This window comes from Schistocerca gregaria, chromosome 4, assembly GCF_023897955.1.
Source record: "Schistocerca gregaria isolate iqSchGreg1 chromosome 4, iqSchGreg1.2, whole genome shotgun sequence".
NCBI classification, from domain to species: Eukaryota; Metazoa; Arthropoda; class Insecta; order Orthoptera; family Acrididae; genus Schistocerca; species Schistocerca gregaria.
Window position 1 is genome coordinate 737,532,377 of NC_064923.1, and position 17,087 is coordinate 737,549,463.

The window sequence follows — 17,087 nt, forward strand, 5'->3', positions numbered from 1 at the left end:
CCGTATGACTCGTTCGCAGCACTCTTGCAACGTCGGACCACGGAACGCCCAGCTGCCCTGACACGGCTGGCCCACTGCCCGCAGGTCGCACATCGCGTCCGGCAGTATAACTACCTCCTTCATCAGTTTGTGGCGCAGTTGGCGGTCAGCCTCGCCCGGGAGCAATTCCCGAATCGCCTGTTAATCTCAACTTCTGAATTACGCCCCTCGACCCCGGTGCGGAAAGAGGACGTCTCAGTGTTCCTTTAACGCGTCTGTACTCCAAAGAGCGCCATCACTGTTGCTGTTGTTTCTATGAAAGAGCTTTACAAGTAAAACCCTGCTCCTCACGTCCAGACACGTGCTACCTGTCTACAACAGTGATACACGCTGATACTCGTGTTTCAACATCAGACGCGTTATGGGGCCCCTTAGGGACACGGCTTAGAGACGTGGAAACAAAACCGATGTGCACTCCGTGGAGTCACTCCAGACGTGGAACGCCCTGGGAGCCACGGAGAGCCAACTGCAGGTCGTGGCTCACGTCCGTACGAATGATATGTGTCGCTTTGGATCAGAAGAGATTCTCTCTGGTTTCGAGAGCCTAACAGAAGTGGTAAAGGCTGCCAGACTTGCCAGCAAAATGAAAGCAGAGGTGACCATTTGCACCATACTCGACAGGACCGATTGCACACCTCTGGTACAGAGCCGAGTGGAGGGTCTGAATCAGAGGCTCAGACGGTTCTGCGACCGTGTGGGCTGCAGATTCCTCGATTTTCTCCAAAGGGTGGCTGGGTTTCGGGTTCCGCTGAATAGGTCAGGTGTCCACGCAGCAGGCAGCTACACGGGTAGCAGGGGCTTTTTGGCGTGGACTGGGCGGTTTTTTGTATTTGCTGGCGGAACACAGCAAGAACGTAGATACAGGCACCGTAGGTATAACAGTTGTAAATTGTCGTAGCTGTGTTGGGAAAGTATCAGAGCTCCAAGCGCTAATAAAAGCACTGATGCTCAAATCGTTATAGGCACTGAAACCTGGCCAAAGCCGGATATAAGCTAAGCCGAAATTTTTGCAAATAACTTAACGTTGTTCCGAAAGGACAGGCTAAACACGGTTGGCGGTGGCGTATTTGTTGCTGTTGGAAGTAGTTTATCTTATCGCGAAATTGAAGTAGATAGTTCCTGCGAATTAGTATGAGACGAGGTCATTGTTAGCAACAGGAATAAAATAAAATTGGATCCTTTTACCGGCCTCCCGACTCAGATGATACTATTGCTCAAAGGTTCAAAGAAAACTTGTGTTTGATTTCAAACACCTACCCGACTCATACGATCATATTTCGTGGTGACTTTAAGTTACCCTGGCTGTTGTTGTTGTGGTCTTCAGTCCTGAGACTGGTTTGATGCAGCTCTCCATGCTACTCTATCCTGTGCAAGCTTCTTCATCTCCCAGTACCTACTGCAACCTACATCCTTCTGAATCTGCATACTGTAGTTATCTCTTGGTCTCCCTCTACGATTTTTACCCTCCACGCTGCCCTCCAATACTAAATTGGTGATTCCTTGATGCCTCAGAACATGTCCTACCAACCGATCCCTTCCTCTGGTCAAGTTGTGCCACAAACTTCTCTTCTCCCCAATCCGATTCAATACTTCCTCATTAGTTATGTGATCTACCCATCTAATCTTCAGCATTCTTCTGTAGCACCACATTTCGAAAGCTTCTATTCTCTTCTTGACAAATTATTTATCGTCCATGTTTCACTTCCATACATGGCTACACTCCACACAAATACTTTCAGAAATGACTTCCTGACACTTAAATCTATACTCGATGTTAACAAATTTCTCTTCTTCAGAAACGCTTCCTTGCCATTGCCAGTCTACATTTTATATCCTCTCTACTTCGACCATCATCAGTTATTTTGCTCCCCGAATAGCAAAACTCCTTTACTACTTTAAGTGCCTCAGTTCCTAATCTAATTCTCTGACCATCTCCCGACTTAATTCGACTACTTTCCATTATCCTCGTTTTGCTTTTGTTGATGTTCATCTTATATCCTCCTTTCAAGACACTATCCATTTCGTTCAACTGCTCTTCCAAGTCCTTTGCTGTCTCTGACAGAATTACGATGTCATCGGCGAACCTCAAAGTTTTTATTTCTTCTCCATGGATTTTAATACCTACTCCGAATTTTTCTGTTGTTTCCTTTACTGCTTGCTCAATATACAGATTGAATAACATTGGGGACAGACTACAACCCTGTCTCACTCCCTTCCCAACCACTGCCTCCCTTTCATATCCCTCGACTCTAATAACTGCCATCTGCTTTCTATACAAATTGTAAATAGCCTTTCGCTCCCTGTATTTTACCCCTGCCGCCTTCAGAATTTGAAAGAGAGTATTCCAGTCAACATTGTCAAAAGCTGTCTCTAAGTCTACAAATGCTAGAAACGTAGGTTTGCCCTCCCTTAATCTAGCTTCTAAGATACGTCGTATTGCCTCACGTGTTCCAACATTTCTACGGAATCCGAACTGATCTTCCCCGAGGTCGGCTTCTACTAGTTTTTCCATTCGACTGTAAAGAATTCGTGTTAGTATTTTGCAGCTGTGACTTATTAAACTGATAGTTCGGTAATTTTCACATCTGTCAACACCTGCTTTCTTTGGGATTGGAATTATTATATTCTTCTTGAAGTCTGAGGGTATTTGGCCTGTCTCATACATCTTGCTCACCAGATGGCAGAGTTTTGTCAGGACTGGCTCTCCCAAGGACGTCAGTAGTTCCAATGGAATGTTGTCTACTCCAGGGGCCTTGTTTTGACTTAATTCTTTCAGTGCTCTGTCAAACTCTTCACGCAGTATCGTATCTCCCATTTCATCTTCATCTACATCCTCTTCCATTTCCATAATATTGTCCTCAAGTACATCGCCCTTGTATAGACCCTCTATATACTCCTTCCACCTTTCTGCTTTCCCTTCTTTGCTTAGAACTGGGTTTCCATCTGAGCTCTTGATGTTCATACAAGTGGTTATCTTATCTCCAAAGGTCTCTTTAATTTTCCTGTATGCAGTATCTATCTTACCCCTAGTGAGATAAGCCTCTACATCCTTACATTTGTCCTCTACCCATGACTGCTTAGCCATTTTGCACTTCCTGTCGATCTCATTTTTGAGACGTTTGTATTCCTTTTTGCCTGCTTCATTTACTGCATTTTTTTATTTTCTCCTTTCATCAATTAAATTTAATATTTTTTTCTGTTACCCAAGGATTTCTATTAGCCCTCGTCTTTTTACCTACTTGATCCTCTGCTGCCTTCGCTACTTCATCCCTCAAAGCTACCCATTCTTCTTCTACTGTATTTCTTTCCCCCATTCCTGTCAATTGCTCCCTTATGCTCTCCCTGAAACTCTGTACAACCTCTGGTTCTTTTAGTTTATTTAGGTCCCATCTCCTTAAATTCCCACCTTGGATATGTTAGCGAAAATACATGTTTAATTCCGAAGTTACGCATAAAACATCATCCGAAATTGTGCTAAATGCATTCTCTGAAAATTATTTGTAGCAGTTAGTTCATGAGCCCACGCGTGTAGTGAACGGTTGTGGAAACACACTTGACCTCTCAGCAACTAATAATCCTGAGTTAATAACGAGCATCAAAACGGATACAGGGATTGGTGATCACAAGGTTGTCGTAGCGAGACTCAATATTGAAACCCCCAAATCCCCTAAAAATAAACGAAAAATACACCTATTCAAAAAAACAGTTAAAGAATCACTAGACGTCTTCCTGAGAAACAATCTCCACCCCTTCCAAATTAATAATAATGAAAGTGTAGCCCAGATTTGACTTGAAGTCAAAGAAATAGTATCGGCACAAATTGAGAGTTTTATACCAAATAAATTTACAAACGATGGAGCTGATCCTCCTTGGTACACAAAACGGTTCAGAACACTGTTGCAGAAACAACGAAACAAACATGCGAAATTTAAAAAGACGCAAAATCTCCAAGATTGGCGGTCTTCTACAGAAGCTCGAAATATCGCGCGTACTTCAATGCGAGATGCTTATAACAGTTTCTACAACGAAACGTTGTCTCGAAACCTGAAAGAAAATCCAAAGATTTTTTGTTCATGTGTGATGTTAGCCGCAAGAAATAATCAATGCCTTCTCTGCGTGATAGCAAGAGAGATACTATCGAAGACAGTGCTGCCAAAACAGAGTTACTGAACACAGCCTACCGAAATACCTTCACAAAAGAAGACGAAGTAAATATCCCAGAATTTGAACCAAGAACAGCTGCCAACATGAGTAACGTAGAAGCAAATAGCCTCGGAGTAGTGAAGCAACTTAAATCATTCAATAAAAGTAAGTCTTCTGGTTCAGGCTGTATACCAATTAGGTTCGTTTCAGAGTATGCTGATGCATTAGCCGCATACTTAACAATCATTTCATTAGACGAAAAACCCGCACCCAAAGACTGGAAAGTTTCACAGGTTACACCAATGTTGAAGAAAGGTAGTAGGAGTAATCAACTAAATTACAGGCCCATATAATTAACGTCGATATGCAGCAGGATTTTGGAACACAAACTGTGTTCGAACATTACTAATTAAAACGAAGAAAACGGTCTATTGACACACAGTCAACATGGATTTAGAAAACATCGTTCTTGTGAAACACAAATAGCTCCTCACTCGCATGAAGTGTTGAGTGCTATTGACAAGGGATTTCAGATTGATTTTTGGATTTGCGGAAGGCTTTTGACACTGTAACACACAAGCGGCTTGTAGTAAAATTGCGTGGTTAAGGAATATTGTCTTAGTTCTGTGACTGTATTGTGATTTCCCGTCAGCGAATTGATAGTAATTGACGGGAATTCTTCGAGTAAAACAGAAGTGATTTCTGGCGTTCCCCAAGGTAGTGTTATAGGCCCTTTGCTGTTGCTTATCTATGTAAACCATATGGGAAACAATATGAGCAGCCGTCTCAGGTTGTTTGCAGATGACGCTGTCGTTTATCGGCAAATACAGTCATAAGGAGATCAAAACAAATTACAAAACGATTTAGAAAAGAAATCTGAATGGTGCGAAAATTGGCAGTTGATCCTAAATAACAAAAAGTGTGAGGTCATCCACACGAGTGCTAAAAGGAATCCATTAAACTTCGGTTACACGGTAAATCAGTCAAATCTAAAGACGGCAAATTCAACTAAATACCTAGGAATTACAATTACGAACAACTTAAATTGGAAGAAACACACAGAAAATGTTTTAGGGAAGGCTAACTAAAGACTGTGTGTTATTGGCAGGACACAGAAAATGCAACATCCCTACTAAGGAGACTGCCTACACTACGTTTGTCCGTCCTCTTTTAGAATGCTGCTACGCTGTATGGGATCCTTACCAGATAGGATTGACGGAGTGCATCGAAAAAGTTCAAAGAAGGGCAACACATTATGTATTATCGTGGAACAGAGGAGAGAGTGTCATTGAAATGATACATCATTTGGGGTGGACATCATTAAAAGAAAGGCGTTTTTCGTTGCGGCGGAATCTTCTCACGAAATTGCAATCACCAGCTTTCTCCTCCGAATGGGATCATATTTTGTTGACACCGACTTACATAGGGAGAAACGATCACTATGATAAATTAAGGGAAATCAGAGCTCTTACTGATAGATGTAGGTGTTCGTTCTTAAGGCGTGATAAACGAGATTGGAATAATAGAGAATTGTGAAGGTGGTTCGATGAACCCTCTGCGAGGCACCTTAATGTTATTTGCAGAGTATTCATGTAGATGTAGATGTAGACGTAGAACGAACCAGCACCACTAATAACGCAAATCCTGCAGCGCACAATCCGAACATCATTCTTGTAAAGCTGAGTGCCTATGCGGTATACTGGCTCAAGTAGCCAAAGTATTACTATAACCACTCTGCACGTTTACATACATGCAACAAGAGCCATCATACGTTTCAATTTGGAGAATGTGTTCTATCCCTGTCAGCAATTCGCTTCCGCTTAGGCCAACGATGCACCTTATTTTTAGACACTGTTCTCTGTCTCCACCCTCCAAGTAGCTTCTATATTCTTGTCTGAACTGCTCATTGCCCATGTCTAAGTTAAAAAAAGGCTGCACTCCAGAGAAATACATACACAAAAAACTAAGTGAAATTTAAATTTATATTGGATGTTAAGAAATTCGTCTTTTTCAGATACCTGTTCGGAGTATAGACAGGCTACGTTTTACAAACTCTCTGCTTCTGCCGTTATCAGTTGTTTTGCTACGCAGAAAGCAGAACTCGTCTACCAGTTGTGATGTATCATTTCCGAATCTAATTCTTTCATCGTCACCTGATTTAATCAGACTTACCTTTGCTTGACTTTTGTCGATATTGACTTATAACCTCCTTTCGACAGGCTATCCATTTCATTCAGATACTCTTCCGAGTTCTTTATCGTCTCTGACAAAATCCTGTTGTCATCTTAATCCAGCTGCGCTGTGTCGCAACACCTCGCCGACTCGTGGAGTCTCGGAATGTTTCGGAGTGGAAGTGAAGTGCTGTAGCCGGCGCTGTGGCACGCTCTAGCTGTTTAATTATGTGCTGTCTGTGAGGTATGTCGTTGTGTCATTTAGTGTGCTCCAGTCGTCATGATGTACAGTTTAGGAAATTAGGTTGTGGCACAATAGCAGAATGTTGTCAAATAAAAGAGATTATGTTGTAACATTTAAACTGCACTCTTAGCTTTTTAAGTAAACCACAGGAGAAAGCAGGTGCTTCAATGATTATTAATACACTCCTGGAAATTGAAATAAGAACACCGTCAATTCATTGTCCCAGGAAGGGGAAACTTTATTGACACATTCCTGGGGCAGATACATCACATGATCACACTGACAGAACCACAGGCACATAGACACAGGCAACAGAGCATGCACAATGTCGGCACTAGTACAGTGTATATCCACCTTTCCCATGGAGACGATCGTAGAGATGCTGGATGTAGTCCTGTGGAACGGCTTGCCATGCCATTTCCACCTGGCGCCTCAGTTGGACCAGCGTTCGTGCTGGACGTGCAGACCGCGTGAGACGACGCTTCATCCAGTCCCAAACATGCTCAATGGGGGACAGATCCGGAGATCTTGCTGGCCAGGGTAGTTGACTTACACCTTCTAGAGCACGTTGGGTGGCACGGGATACATGCGGACGTGCATTGTCCTGTTGGAACAGCAAGTTCCCTTGCCGGTCTAGGAATGGTAGAGCGATGGGTTCGATGACGGTTTGGATGTAGCGTGCACTATTCAGTGTCCCCTCGACGATCACCAGAGGTGTACGGCCAGTGTAGGAGATCGCTCCCCACACCATGATGCCGGGTGTTGGCCCTGTGTGCCTCGGTCGTACGCAGTCCTGATTGTGGCGCTCACCTGCACGGCGCCAAACACGTATACGACCATCATTGGCACCAAGGCAGGAGCGACTCTCATCGCTGAAGACGACACGTCTCCATTCCTCCCTCCATTCACGCCTGTCGCGACACCACTGGAGGCGGGCTGCACGATGTTGGGGCGTGAGCGGAAGACGGCCTAACGGTGTGCGTGACCGTAGCCCAGCTTCATGGAGACGGTTGCGAATGGTCCTCGCTGATACCCCAGGAGCAACAGTGTCCCTAATTTGCTGGGAGTTGGCGGTGCGGTCCCCTACGGCACTGCGTAGGATCCTACGGTCTTGGCGTGCATCCGTGCGTCGCTGCGGTCCGGTCCCAGGTCGACGGGCAGGTGCACCTTCCGCCGACCACTGGCGACAATATCGATGTACTGTGGAGACCTCACGCCCCACGTGTTGAGCAATTCGGCGGTACGTCCATCCGGTCTCCCGCATGCCCACTATACGCCCTCGCTCAAAGTCCGTCAACTGCACATACGGTTCACGTCCACGCTGTCGCGGCATGCTACCAGTGTTAAAGACTGCGGTGGAGCTCCGTATGCCACGGCAAACTGGCTGACACTGACGGCGGCGGTGCACAAATGCTGCGCAGCTAGCGCCATTCGACGGCCAACACCGCGGTTCCTGTGTGTCCGCTGTGCAGTGCGTGTGATCATTGCTTGTACAGCCCTCTCGCAGTGTCCGGAGCAAGTATGGTGGGTCTGACACACCGGTGTCAATGTGTTCTTTTTTCCATTTCCAGGAGTGTATATCGAACGTATGACACTATTATTAATAAACGTTGATCCAACTACCTTCCCCCACGATTTCATTAATGAACCACGATTCCTCTATCACCTTCCACGATTTAATTTTAAAACTCTGATCCATTCACGTCGTTTATCGAAAACTATTTTCTCATGCGTTTCGCCTTGTCCTGTCCGACTTGTCATTTCCCATCTTCACTTTCCATTATTCACTACGCACACAATTACCAAATGCAATATCCAACAAAACCGCGGACACCGTAAGTGCACTTCTGGGTACAGTCAAAGTACTCGTATATAGGTGAACTGGAGATTCGGATACCCGAGTTTGCAGTTGGGGGAGGGTTTATTGGTATCCTGGTCTAGGGGTGAGTTACATAGGTAAGCTGGAGGTTGGGATAACGGCTTTCGTATTTGTGGTGGGAAGGGGGGGGAGGGGTTATTGGTATTTTGTTATATGGTGCAGCTATGTAAGTTAACTGCAGATTGGGATACTGTGATACTGTGTTGAATGATTTTGTCGGCTTTTGTTTTTTGGCAGTTTAGAGTGGTTTTTTTTCAGAATGTTACGCCTCGAATGGTGTTGTATTTATTATTGAATTTATAGCTTATAATCGCCCGAGATCCCTTTTTGCCGCGTTTGTCCCACTCATTTAATTGGCTTTAGTCAGTGTGTAACGTGGGTGCTTATTCTAGAATTGAAAACAACTGTGTAAGTTGAAATGACAAGTTTATTGATGTAAATTTTAGCACAAAAATTACAGCTTTTACACAGTTTTCAACTCGACGACATAAAAACAGCGCAATGGTTAGCGCATCTCGCCAACATCAAAAACTCAAATAATCCTACACACAACACTATTAAATATTAACTCTCTGAAAGAACCGTAATCCTAAGCACAATAATATAAAAGTTAAATTGGAAGTTTCTTTACAAAACTGCTCCTACACATATGTTATGATGTTGGTCAGTACTACGAAAATCGTCCGATTGCGCTTCATAGTTAGTACTATTTAGGATGACAATCAAATCTACGGTAGATCGTTAGTTACGTGACAAATTTGAGCGCAATATTACCCAAGGCCGCTTGAGTTTACAGTGGACACAAGCTGGTGAAGCAACATAGTTTAAGCCCCTGTATGCGGTGTTTACCTTAATCTTCAACAAGCTGCATACTGCAATGGCGCTCTCTCCCACTGAAATTCCTACAAAACTAATCAGGCCTTTGCTGAACTTTCCAGCAGAAACTTCCCCTGTGTTTCTCGTTATGCGAGGAAACATGTACTCAGCCCTAGTCTTAGTATGTGGCGATATACACGCACATGGTTGGAGCAGCGTGCATATTACAGTGCCCTCTCAGTTCTCGCAAGAACAATTAACTAATTTGGCTGGTTCGTTTCTCCACAGTTGGAGCTAAAAGTTTCTAGAGCTGGATTGCAGCCGCTGTGAGGGCAGTGTCCACACAAATTTCCTCACTGAGTTGTACAGAGTGATAAGCACTCCGTTCTGCACTTAACGCCAGTTCAGAGACGAATCCCCGAAAATTTCTCTCTTGTCCTACTCACGGCAGAACTGCCTCCCCCACTTGGGTTCATTTATCCTCCACGTCACGGGCTTTTTCGACCAATAGGAGCGTTCCTCTTATTTTGTGTAAACTCTCTCTACTAATCGCAATGTCCACTCTATCAAACTGCATCCAAACTTCAGTATTTTTCTCCTTCCTTGTGCGTTTCCGCCAATCGGACGATTTGTCTCTCTCCTTGAGGTCTAAAGTACATTGACCTTTCCTCGTGTCACAAGCGCTGGACGCGTGATCGAAATGCGTTACTAGTTTTTCTTCGCATCCCATCGGAATTCCGAAACGCAGCTTTCTAAAGCCTTTTCTCTGTCCCTTGCGAGGCCCTCCCTCCTGAATCACCCGGTCGGGTCGCTGACCTTCCTCCTGCCACACCTTGAAGTGGCTTCCGTCGTTAACCCTTGCAGCGCGCCTTCACTATTCCTTTGCCCACCTGTCTTTTCAAACTAAAAATGACTCACGTTGCCTGTTCCACCTTCCGTTCAAAGACACGCATACGGTGTGGTAATTACCGTCGAGTTACTGTCAACCCTTTTTGAAATACATACTGAGAGGGAGACCAAGAGATGACTACACTACGCAGATTCAGAAGGATGTAGGTTGCAGTGGGTACTGGGAGATGAAGAGGCTTGCACAGGATAGAGTAGCATGGAGAGCTGCATCAAACCAGTCTCAGGACTGAAGACCACAACAACAACAACTGAGAGGCAAATGTTCTCATAACCGCCGAAGTACGTTAGGCGTAATATTCACCTTCTTGTTGCGATGTAAGGTGCGAACATTATCATTTATTCTGCCACCTTACAAGTGGATAGGTTCGTGGCCGCCATGTCGGATACGCTCGAAGTAAGGGTTTCCGGGATGGTGGAGAAGTCACTGGCTGGAGCAGGCAGGTGGTTTCCCAGTCTCCAGTAATTCTCACTACTCGATTATTACTCAGTTATTATTACAATTCGAGTGCCAAGTGCAGGAGCAGCACGATACGGTCGGTGACCTCACTGCCCGTTGTTGGCAGTGGAAGTTCCAGCTGACGCCGTCCGGGGATGGCGAGGCCGCAGCGCCGTGGCCCATCTTCATCACCTTCAACAACGGTTCCCAGCTGGGTAGCGACGACGAGATGCAGAGCGTGTGGATGCTCGACGACGAGATGAACATCACCGTAGGACTGTCGGATGGAGAACTGATGCTCCTCAACTACAAATGGACCGGTAAGACACCCACACAGTTTCTTTTGTTCCACATTCGAAACGCGTTTCTAAAACATTACTTTCAGATGAAACCCGAATGGCTGAACTATGCTAAAGTTAAAAGTCTGTTTAAGGTAGGAGATAAAAAACATACACTCCTGGAAATTGAAATAAGAACACCGTGAATTCATTGTCCCAGGAAGGGGAAACTTTATTGACGCATTCCTGGGGTCAGATACATCACATGATCACACTGACAGAACCACAGGCACATAGACACAGGCAACAGGGCATGCACAATGTCGGCACTAGTACAGTGTATATCCACCTTTCGCAGCAATGCAGGCTGCTCTTCTCCCATGGAGACGATTGTAGAGATGCTGGATGTAGTCGTGTGGAACGGCTTGCCATGCATTTTCACCTGGCGCCTCAGTTGGACCAGCGTTCGTGCTGGACGTGCAGACCGCGTGAGACGACGCTTCATCCAGTCCCAAACATGCTCAATGGGGGACAGATCCGGAGATCTTGCTGGCCAGGGTAGTTGACTTACACCTTCTAGAGCACGTTGGGTGGCACGGGATACATGCGGACGTGCATTGTCCTGTTGGAACAGCAAGTTCCCTTGCCGGTCTAGGAATGGTAGAATGACGGGTTCGATGACGGTTTGGATGTACCGTGCACTATTCAGTGTCCCCTCGACGATCACCAGAGGCGTACGGCCAGTGTAGGAGATCGCTCCCCACTCCATGATGCCGGGTGTTGGCCCTGTGTGCCTCGTTCGTATGCAGTCCTGATTGTGGCGCTCACCTGCACGGCGCCAAACACGCATACGACCATCATTGGCACCAAGGCAGAAGCGACTCTCATCGCTGAAGACGACACGTCTCCATTCGTCCCTCCATTCAAGCCTATCGCGACACCACTGGAGGCGGGCTGCACGATGTTGGGGCGTGAGCGGAAGACGGCCTAACGGTGTGCGGGACCGTAGCCCAGCTTCATGGAGACAGTTGCGAATGGTCCTCGCTGGTACCCCAGGAGCAACAGTGTCCCTAATTTGCTGGGAATTGGCGGTGCGGTCCCCTACGGCACTGCGTAGGATCCTACGGTCTTGGCGTGCATCCGTGCGTCGCTGCGGTCCGGTCCCAGGTCGACGGGCACGTGCACCTTCCGCCGACCACTGGCGACAACATCGATGTACTGTGGAGACCTCACGCTCCACGTGTTGAGCAATTCGGCGGTACGTCCACCCGGCCTCTCGCATGTCCACTATACGCCCTCGCTCAAAGTCCGTCAACTGCACATACGGTTCACGTCCACGCTGTCGCGGCATGCTGCCAGTGTTAAAGACTGCGATGGAGCTCCGTATGCCACGGCAAACTGGCTGACACTGACGGCGGCGGTGCACAAATGCTGCGCAGCTAGCGCCATTCGACGGCCAACACCGCTGTTCCTGGTGTGTCCGCTGTGCCGTGCGTGTGATCATTGCTTGTACAGCCCTCTCGCTGTGTACGGAGCAAGTATGGTGGGTCTGACACACCGGTGTCAATGTGTTCTTTTTTCCATTTCCAGGAGTGTACTATAAAATTTCCGTCCAATTTCACTTTAGCCAGTATTCCCAAATATTCAGTCGGCCTCTTAACCATCTGATAACAAATATTACATTATCCAAAGGAGGAGACGAGATACTGGCAGGAGGGGTCGCGAGTCGTGCGTGGGTAGCTCAGTCGGTAGAACATTTTCCTGTTAAAAGCAAAGGTCGCCAGTTCGAGTCCCCGTCTGGCATACAGTTTTAATTTGCCAGAAAGTTTCGTACCAGTGCCTACTACTCTGCAGTGTGAAAATTTTATTCAGTATGTTGTCAAAGCCTCACAAGGAACCCCTCAGTGCAAGGTCGCAAGTTCACTCTTTAATAAGGCTCATTTGTAATTATTAGCTGCTAACGACTCACAGTGTGCATCAGGAAGGCCACAGAAAATTAGTGCCCGACACGTGCAGAGAATACAATTCAGTGGGATGCATGTATTACACTTCGCAAAGTGCACATCGTCGACATTGGAGAAAAGTTAAAAACATGTTATTAACTTGCACCCTAAACAACGAATGAAAACTTGCGCACCACGTGGTCACAGAGGTTGGCACCGTCAGTGTCAGAGGCGTCCTCCTTGGGAGTTACAAACGGAGCAGGGCTTTCACCTAGGTATCCCCTTCTAAACATTCATGGTTGTGTCTGTTCGTTCTATATCGTGTCTCCCTACCACTTTCGCGCAACGACGCTCTGAGCGTGTTTTTTAGGAAATTGACTTGTTTGAACCTGGGACCTGTTGCTGGTAAGGAGACGCCAGACCAGACATGACATGTAGAATTCAGAAGAGTTCAGTGAGACTAGCGATGATATAACCAAATATTAAATGATCTCAGCGTCAGCTCCACTGCATTCCCTGTAAAAGAATCTTAATACTAACTAAATTTAGTGGAAGGGGTTCAAGGCTTTCCTATTTTTAGTTAGCTGGTAAAATAACGTCGAAAAGCAGTTAAGTTTTCCATTGGAAATTTTATTCTACTCACAAAACATCGTTTATAAATTGCACTATTGATAAAATTCAGTGTTTTAATACAGGATGGTAAAAACCAACTGCGTTCAACAAAAATGTGAACGAATATTCCCTCAATGGGTTGCCAAGTTCTACAATCGATCGAAGGATGACCTATGCCATATCACATCTACAATCTAGGTTTAAATTAAGTTTCACAAAAGAGAAAAACCATCAAAATGGTCTACAGTGACCCTCAATTATCTTCAATTACTTATCTAACTTGTCGTAAATTACAGTGGCTGATGTGGCTTCTCAATAACTATATAACAGAAAAATCATCGCGTTTCAGATCTTTACTTCAAGTGGCAAATGTGAACACCATGAGCTTTAATTGACGAACGACACTAGTATTACGCAAAAAGGAGGTGTAACAGATGAGACTTCTGCAGTTCTGAGTGAAGCTTTATGCGCTGTTATGCGTCATCGCGTGCGTTCATTGCCTTGTCGGTGTTCGTCAGGGGGGCGGCGGCCGGCGCAGCAGCCATCCAGCTCGCCGTCTCGGAACCAACTCTTCTAACTTCTCCTTACTACAATTTACGGAAGTTGGTTTAAAAAAACCTATCTGACTGTGTTTTCATCTGACCAATCAGGGTCTCATTGTTAACCTTAAGCTCCGCCTACAAAAATTCTGTCTATCCAATGAGAAAGGTTATACTTTTCGTGGTGGGGCAATATTTTTAAAGTTTGCAACGTAACAGAGACGCGAAAATGTCTCATGCTAAAACCTGCAGCTGGTGTGGTCCTTTTAGCGTTATCGTAAGATCTATACTGTTCTTCTGGAGGGCTCTATCTTTTAACATGGGCTGGGGAGTGGTCCTAATGTAACAGACACGCGAAAAGGCTCACGCTAAAACTTGCGGGTGGTAGTGGCCCTTTTTGTGTTATCGTAAGATCTATACTGTTTTTCTGGAGGGCTCTAGCTTTTAACATGGGCTGGGGGGTGGTCCTTGACGTAACAGAGACGCGAAAAAGTCTCACGCTAAAACGTGCGGGTGGTGTGGCCCTAGTGGTTAGCTGGCGACGTGGGTGTCCAGTCCGTCCCTTATCGTGTGGCCTTCTAGCTTAATACGGTTCTGCTCTCGGTTTCTGTCCTCGTTTCTCCTCTCGGAACTGCATCTGTTTCACGGTGGGAAGGTACGACATGCATTTAGGCATTCTTGTGTTCGTCTGTGGTATTCCATTTGCTCACTCGTTACTCGTATTACTTTAGTTAATTTAATGTCACGATTTATTCTGAGCTATGTGACATACTACTGGATTTGCTTATCATGTCAGGGTTTTCATGGAAGGTGTTGGATTTGCCTGACACCTTACACCCTATCAAAGAATGCATATAGAAATATATTGGTGCAACGGGATGGTGAGAACTGATGGAATTTGATGGCATGCAGGCGAATTCAAAACAGTCTGTCGTGCAGCTTACCATGAAACTGGTTACCCATTAAGGCGTAGCTGCACATAATGTGATAACACGTTTTATAGGCTGAATTTGTCCTGATGTTCCAGCTGGTATGAAACGCAATGTCACACACTTTTCAGGAAGGATAGTTTACTCTAAAAAAGTATGATTTTTATACGCTAACCAGGAATCAAGCAAAAGCAAGTTATTTTTATCAGCTATTGGCCAAAAGCAGCGCTTATGCCATAGTTGTAGTTCTCTTACGGCCATTTTCCCACTGTTGTTTTCTGCGACGTGAATATTCCCTACCGCCCTTGCAAGATGACGCACACCAAGAGTTATCGTAGGGGGCAGAGCAGCACCGGCTTCTCGGAGCGCAACAAATAACCTTCCAGCCAATTCCCCATTCACATTGACAGTCGGCACAATTGTATGCGAATGCGTTAAGGCACTGATGTTAGTTCAGCTTGCTACAACTCTCTCGGTATCTCTCATTTTCAGTGTTCCTTTCATCTGTATTTTCTCTTCAAATTCCGATTGGTCGGAGACGAAAACAAATTCGTTACTGAACGATGAGATAAGTTATTTTATCTCATCTACAAATTTTCTGGCCGATTCCGCTGATTACTATCCATCGTCAAGTTGACGCTTTGTTTGAAATTTCGTCATCGTACCTGTTCCAGTTCTGTAGCTCTGTTTGAAGTTCCGCAACCGTCCACTGCTTCCCCTAAAATCATTGTAGTCTGCGTCACCCGTAGTTTGATGTGTATAACGTAGTTGGTCACTGTCATGCACATCCTGCAAATTGTATCACGCGTACTTGAAACCGACAAACACCAGCTTTTGTTGAAAGTGCACCTCGGCCTCCCTTGAACGTCGTAAGTTTTTCTTACGCCATTGTTCATAATTTTCTTTTTTTTTTACTACTCTGCGGATGATATTCCGTATATGTAATTACGTTTAGTACCCGCTCCTTGGACTGCGTTTGTCCTTTCCTACGTTACACTGGAGACGGGATTTGTGGCTCCCTGTCCGACGAGGATGATGATCTACGTGGTTCGAAACGTGTTTCGTTATCACTTTCATTTGTCAGGCACGTATCGTCATATAGTGCTCCTCAAGTACTCGTACATAGACCGCACACAACCCACCGACGCATCTTGCAAAAACATTAATATTTCATCTGCCGATCTTACGAAACTCTTCAGTGCCCTTCTGACGAAATGTCAACCTCGGCAACTATTGCTGCAGATATAATGCAATGTTTGCTTCGTTTATCGTTGGCGTTGCTCTGCACCACTAGAGCTGCAGCGTGTTGCGAGTTACTCTTCGACTAAGTAGTTGGACTACGTAACACAACCTCGTGCTGTTCTCACTACTGGACACCTCCAGTCTCGCCCCCTTTTGCACGAACAGCCAACATAGTAGTTGCATGGTAGACAATATGTGGAGAGTCGAATGCCGTAAACATCATTGGTCTTTTCCAACCTCCCATTCCACGGGTTCCTTGTCAGTTCGGATTTTAAGGGTTTCTGGTACTGATAAAACAATCTACATAGTGAAAATGTACTTAATTAATTAGGTAATAAGTTACAGGCTACTGTATGTTGTGGTCTGTCAAAGGCATTTGAATTTGTAAATTACAATATCATTTCCAGTAAATTAGTATATTACGCTGTAACTGAAAATGCTGCATAATGGTTTGGTTCCTACATCTCTGACAGGAAACAAAGGGTGTCACTGGGAAAGAGACGTGTATTAAGCTATCGAGCGTAATACAACTGGGATCTAATTACAATTACACTTGGTGTTCTATCTTAGGGCTCTTGCTTTTTTTTGTGTATATCAGTAGCGTTTCCTTAGTAATATTACGAGAAGTTTGTTTTGTTCTTAGATGATACAACCATTGGAATAAGTAGCTAATCACGTGTAGTCTTAGAAATATCGGCAATGAAACTTTCGAGGACGTTAATAACTGGTTCCCAGCCAATTCTTTGTCACTAAATGTAGAAAAAACACGCTGTATGCAATTCAGAACTTGTAAGAGATTTCCCACCAGTAAATGCCTAAAATGCAGTGACAAACACATGACGAAGTCAACAGCGTTGGATTTTCGGCCTTACAGCCTGATAAGAAAATTAAGCTGGCGGGAACACAC

The 17,087-nt window shown here is 45.2% G+C and overlaps 1 protein-coding gene across 1 annotated transcript in view; it reads left to right on the forward strand.

Annotated features, from left to right (window-relative positions):
* Nucleotides 1-17,087, forward strand: part of LOC126266850 (aminopeptidase N-like) — a 191,788-nt gene that overhangs the window by 126,265 nt on the left and 48,436 nt on the right. The window contains exon 10 of the mRNA XM_049971451.1: nucleotides 10,765-10,957. Within this exon, the coding sequence (XP_049827408.1) occupies nucleotides 10,765-10,957 (193 nt within the window). The remainder of the gene's footprint in view (nucleotides 1-10,764; nucleotides 10,958-17,087) is intronic.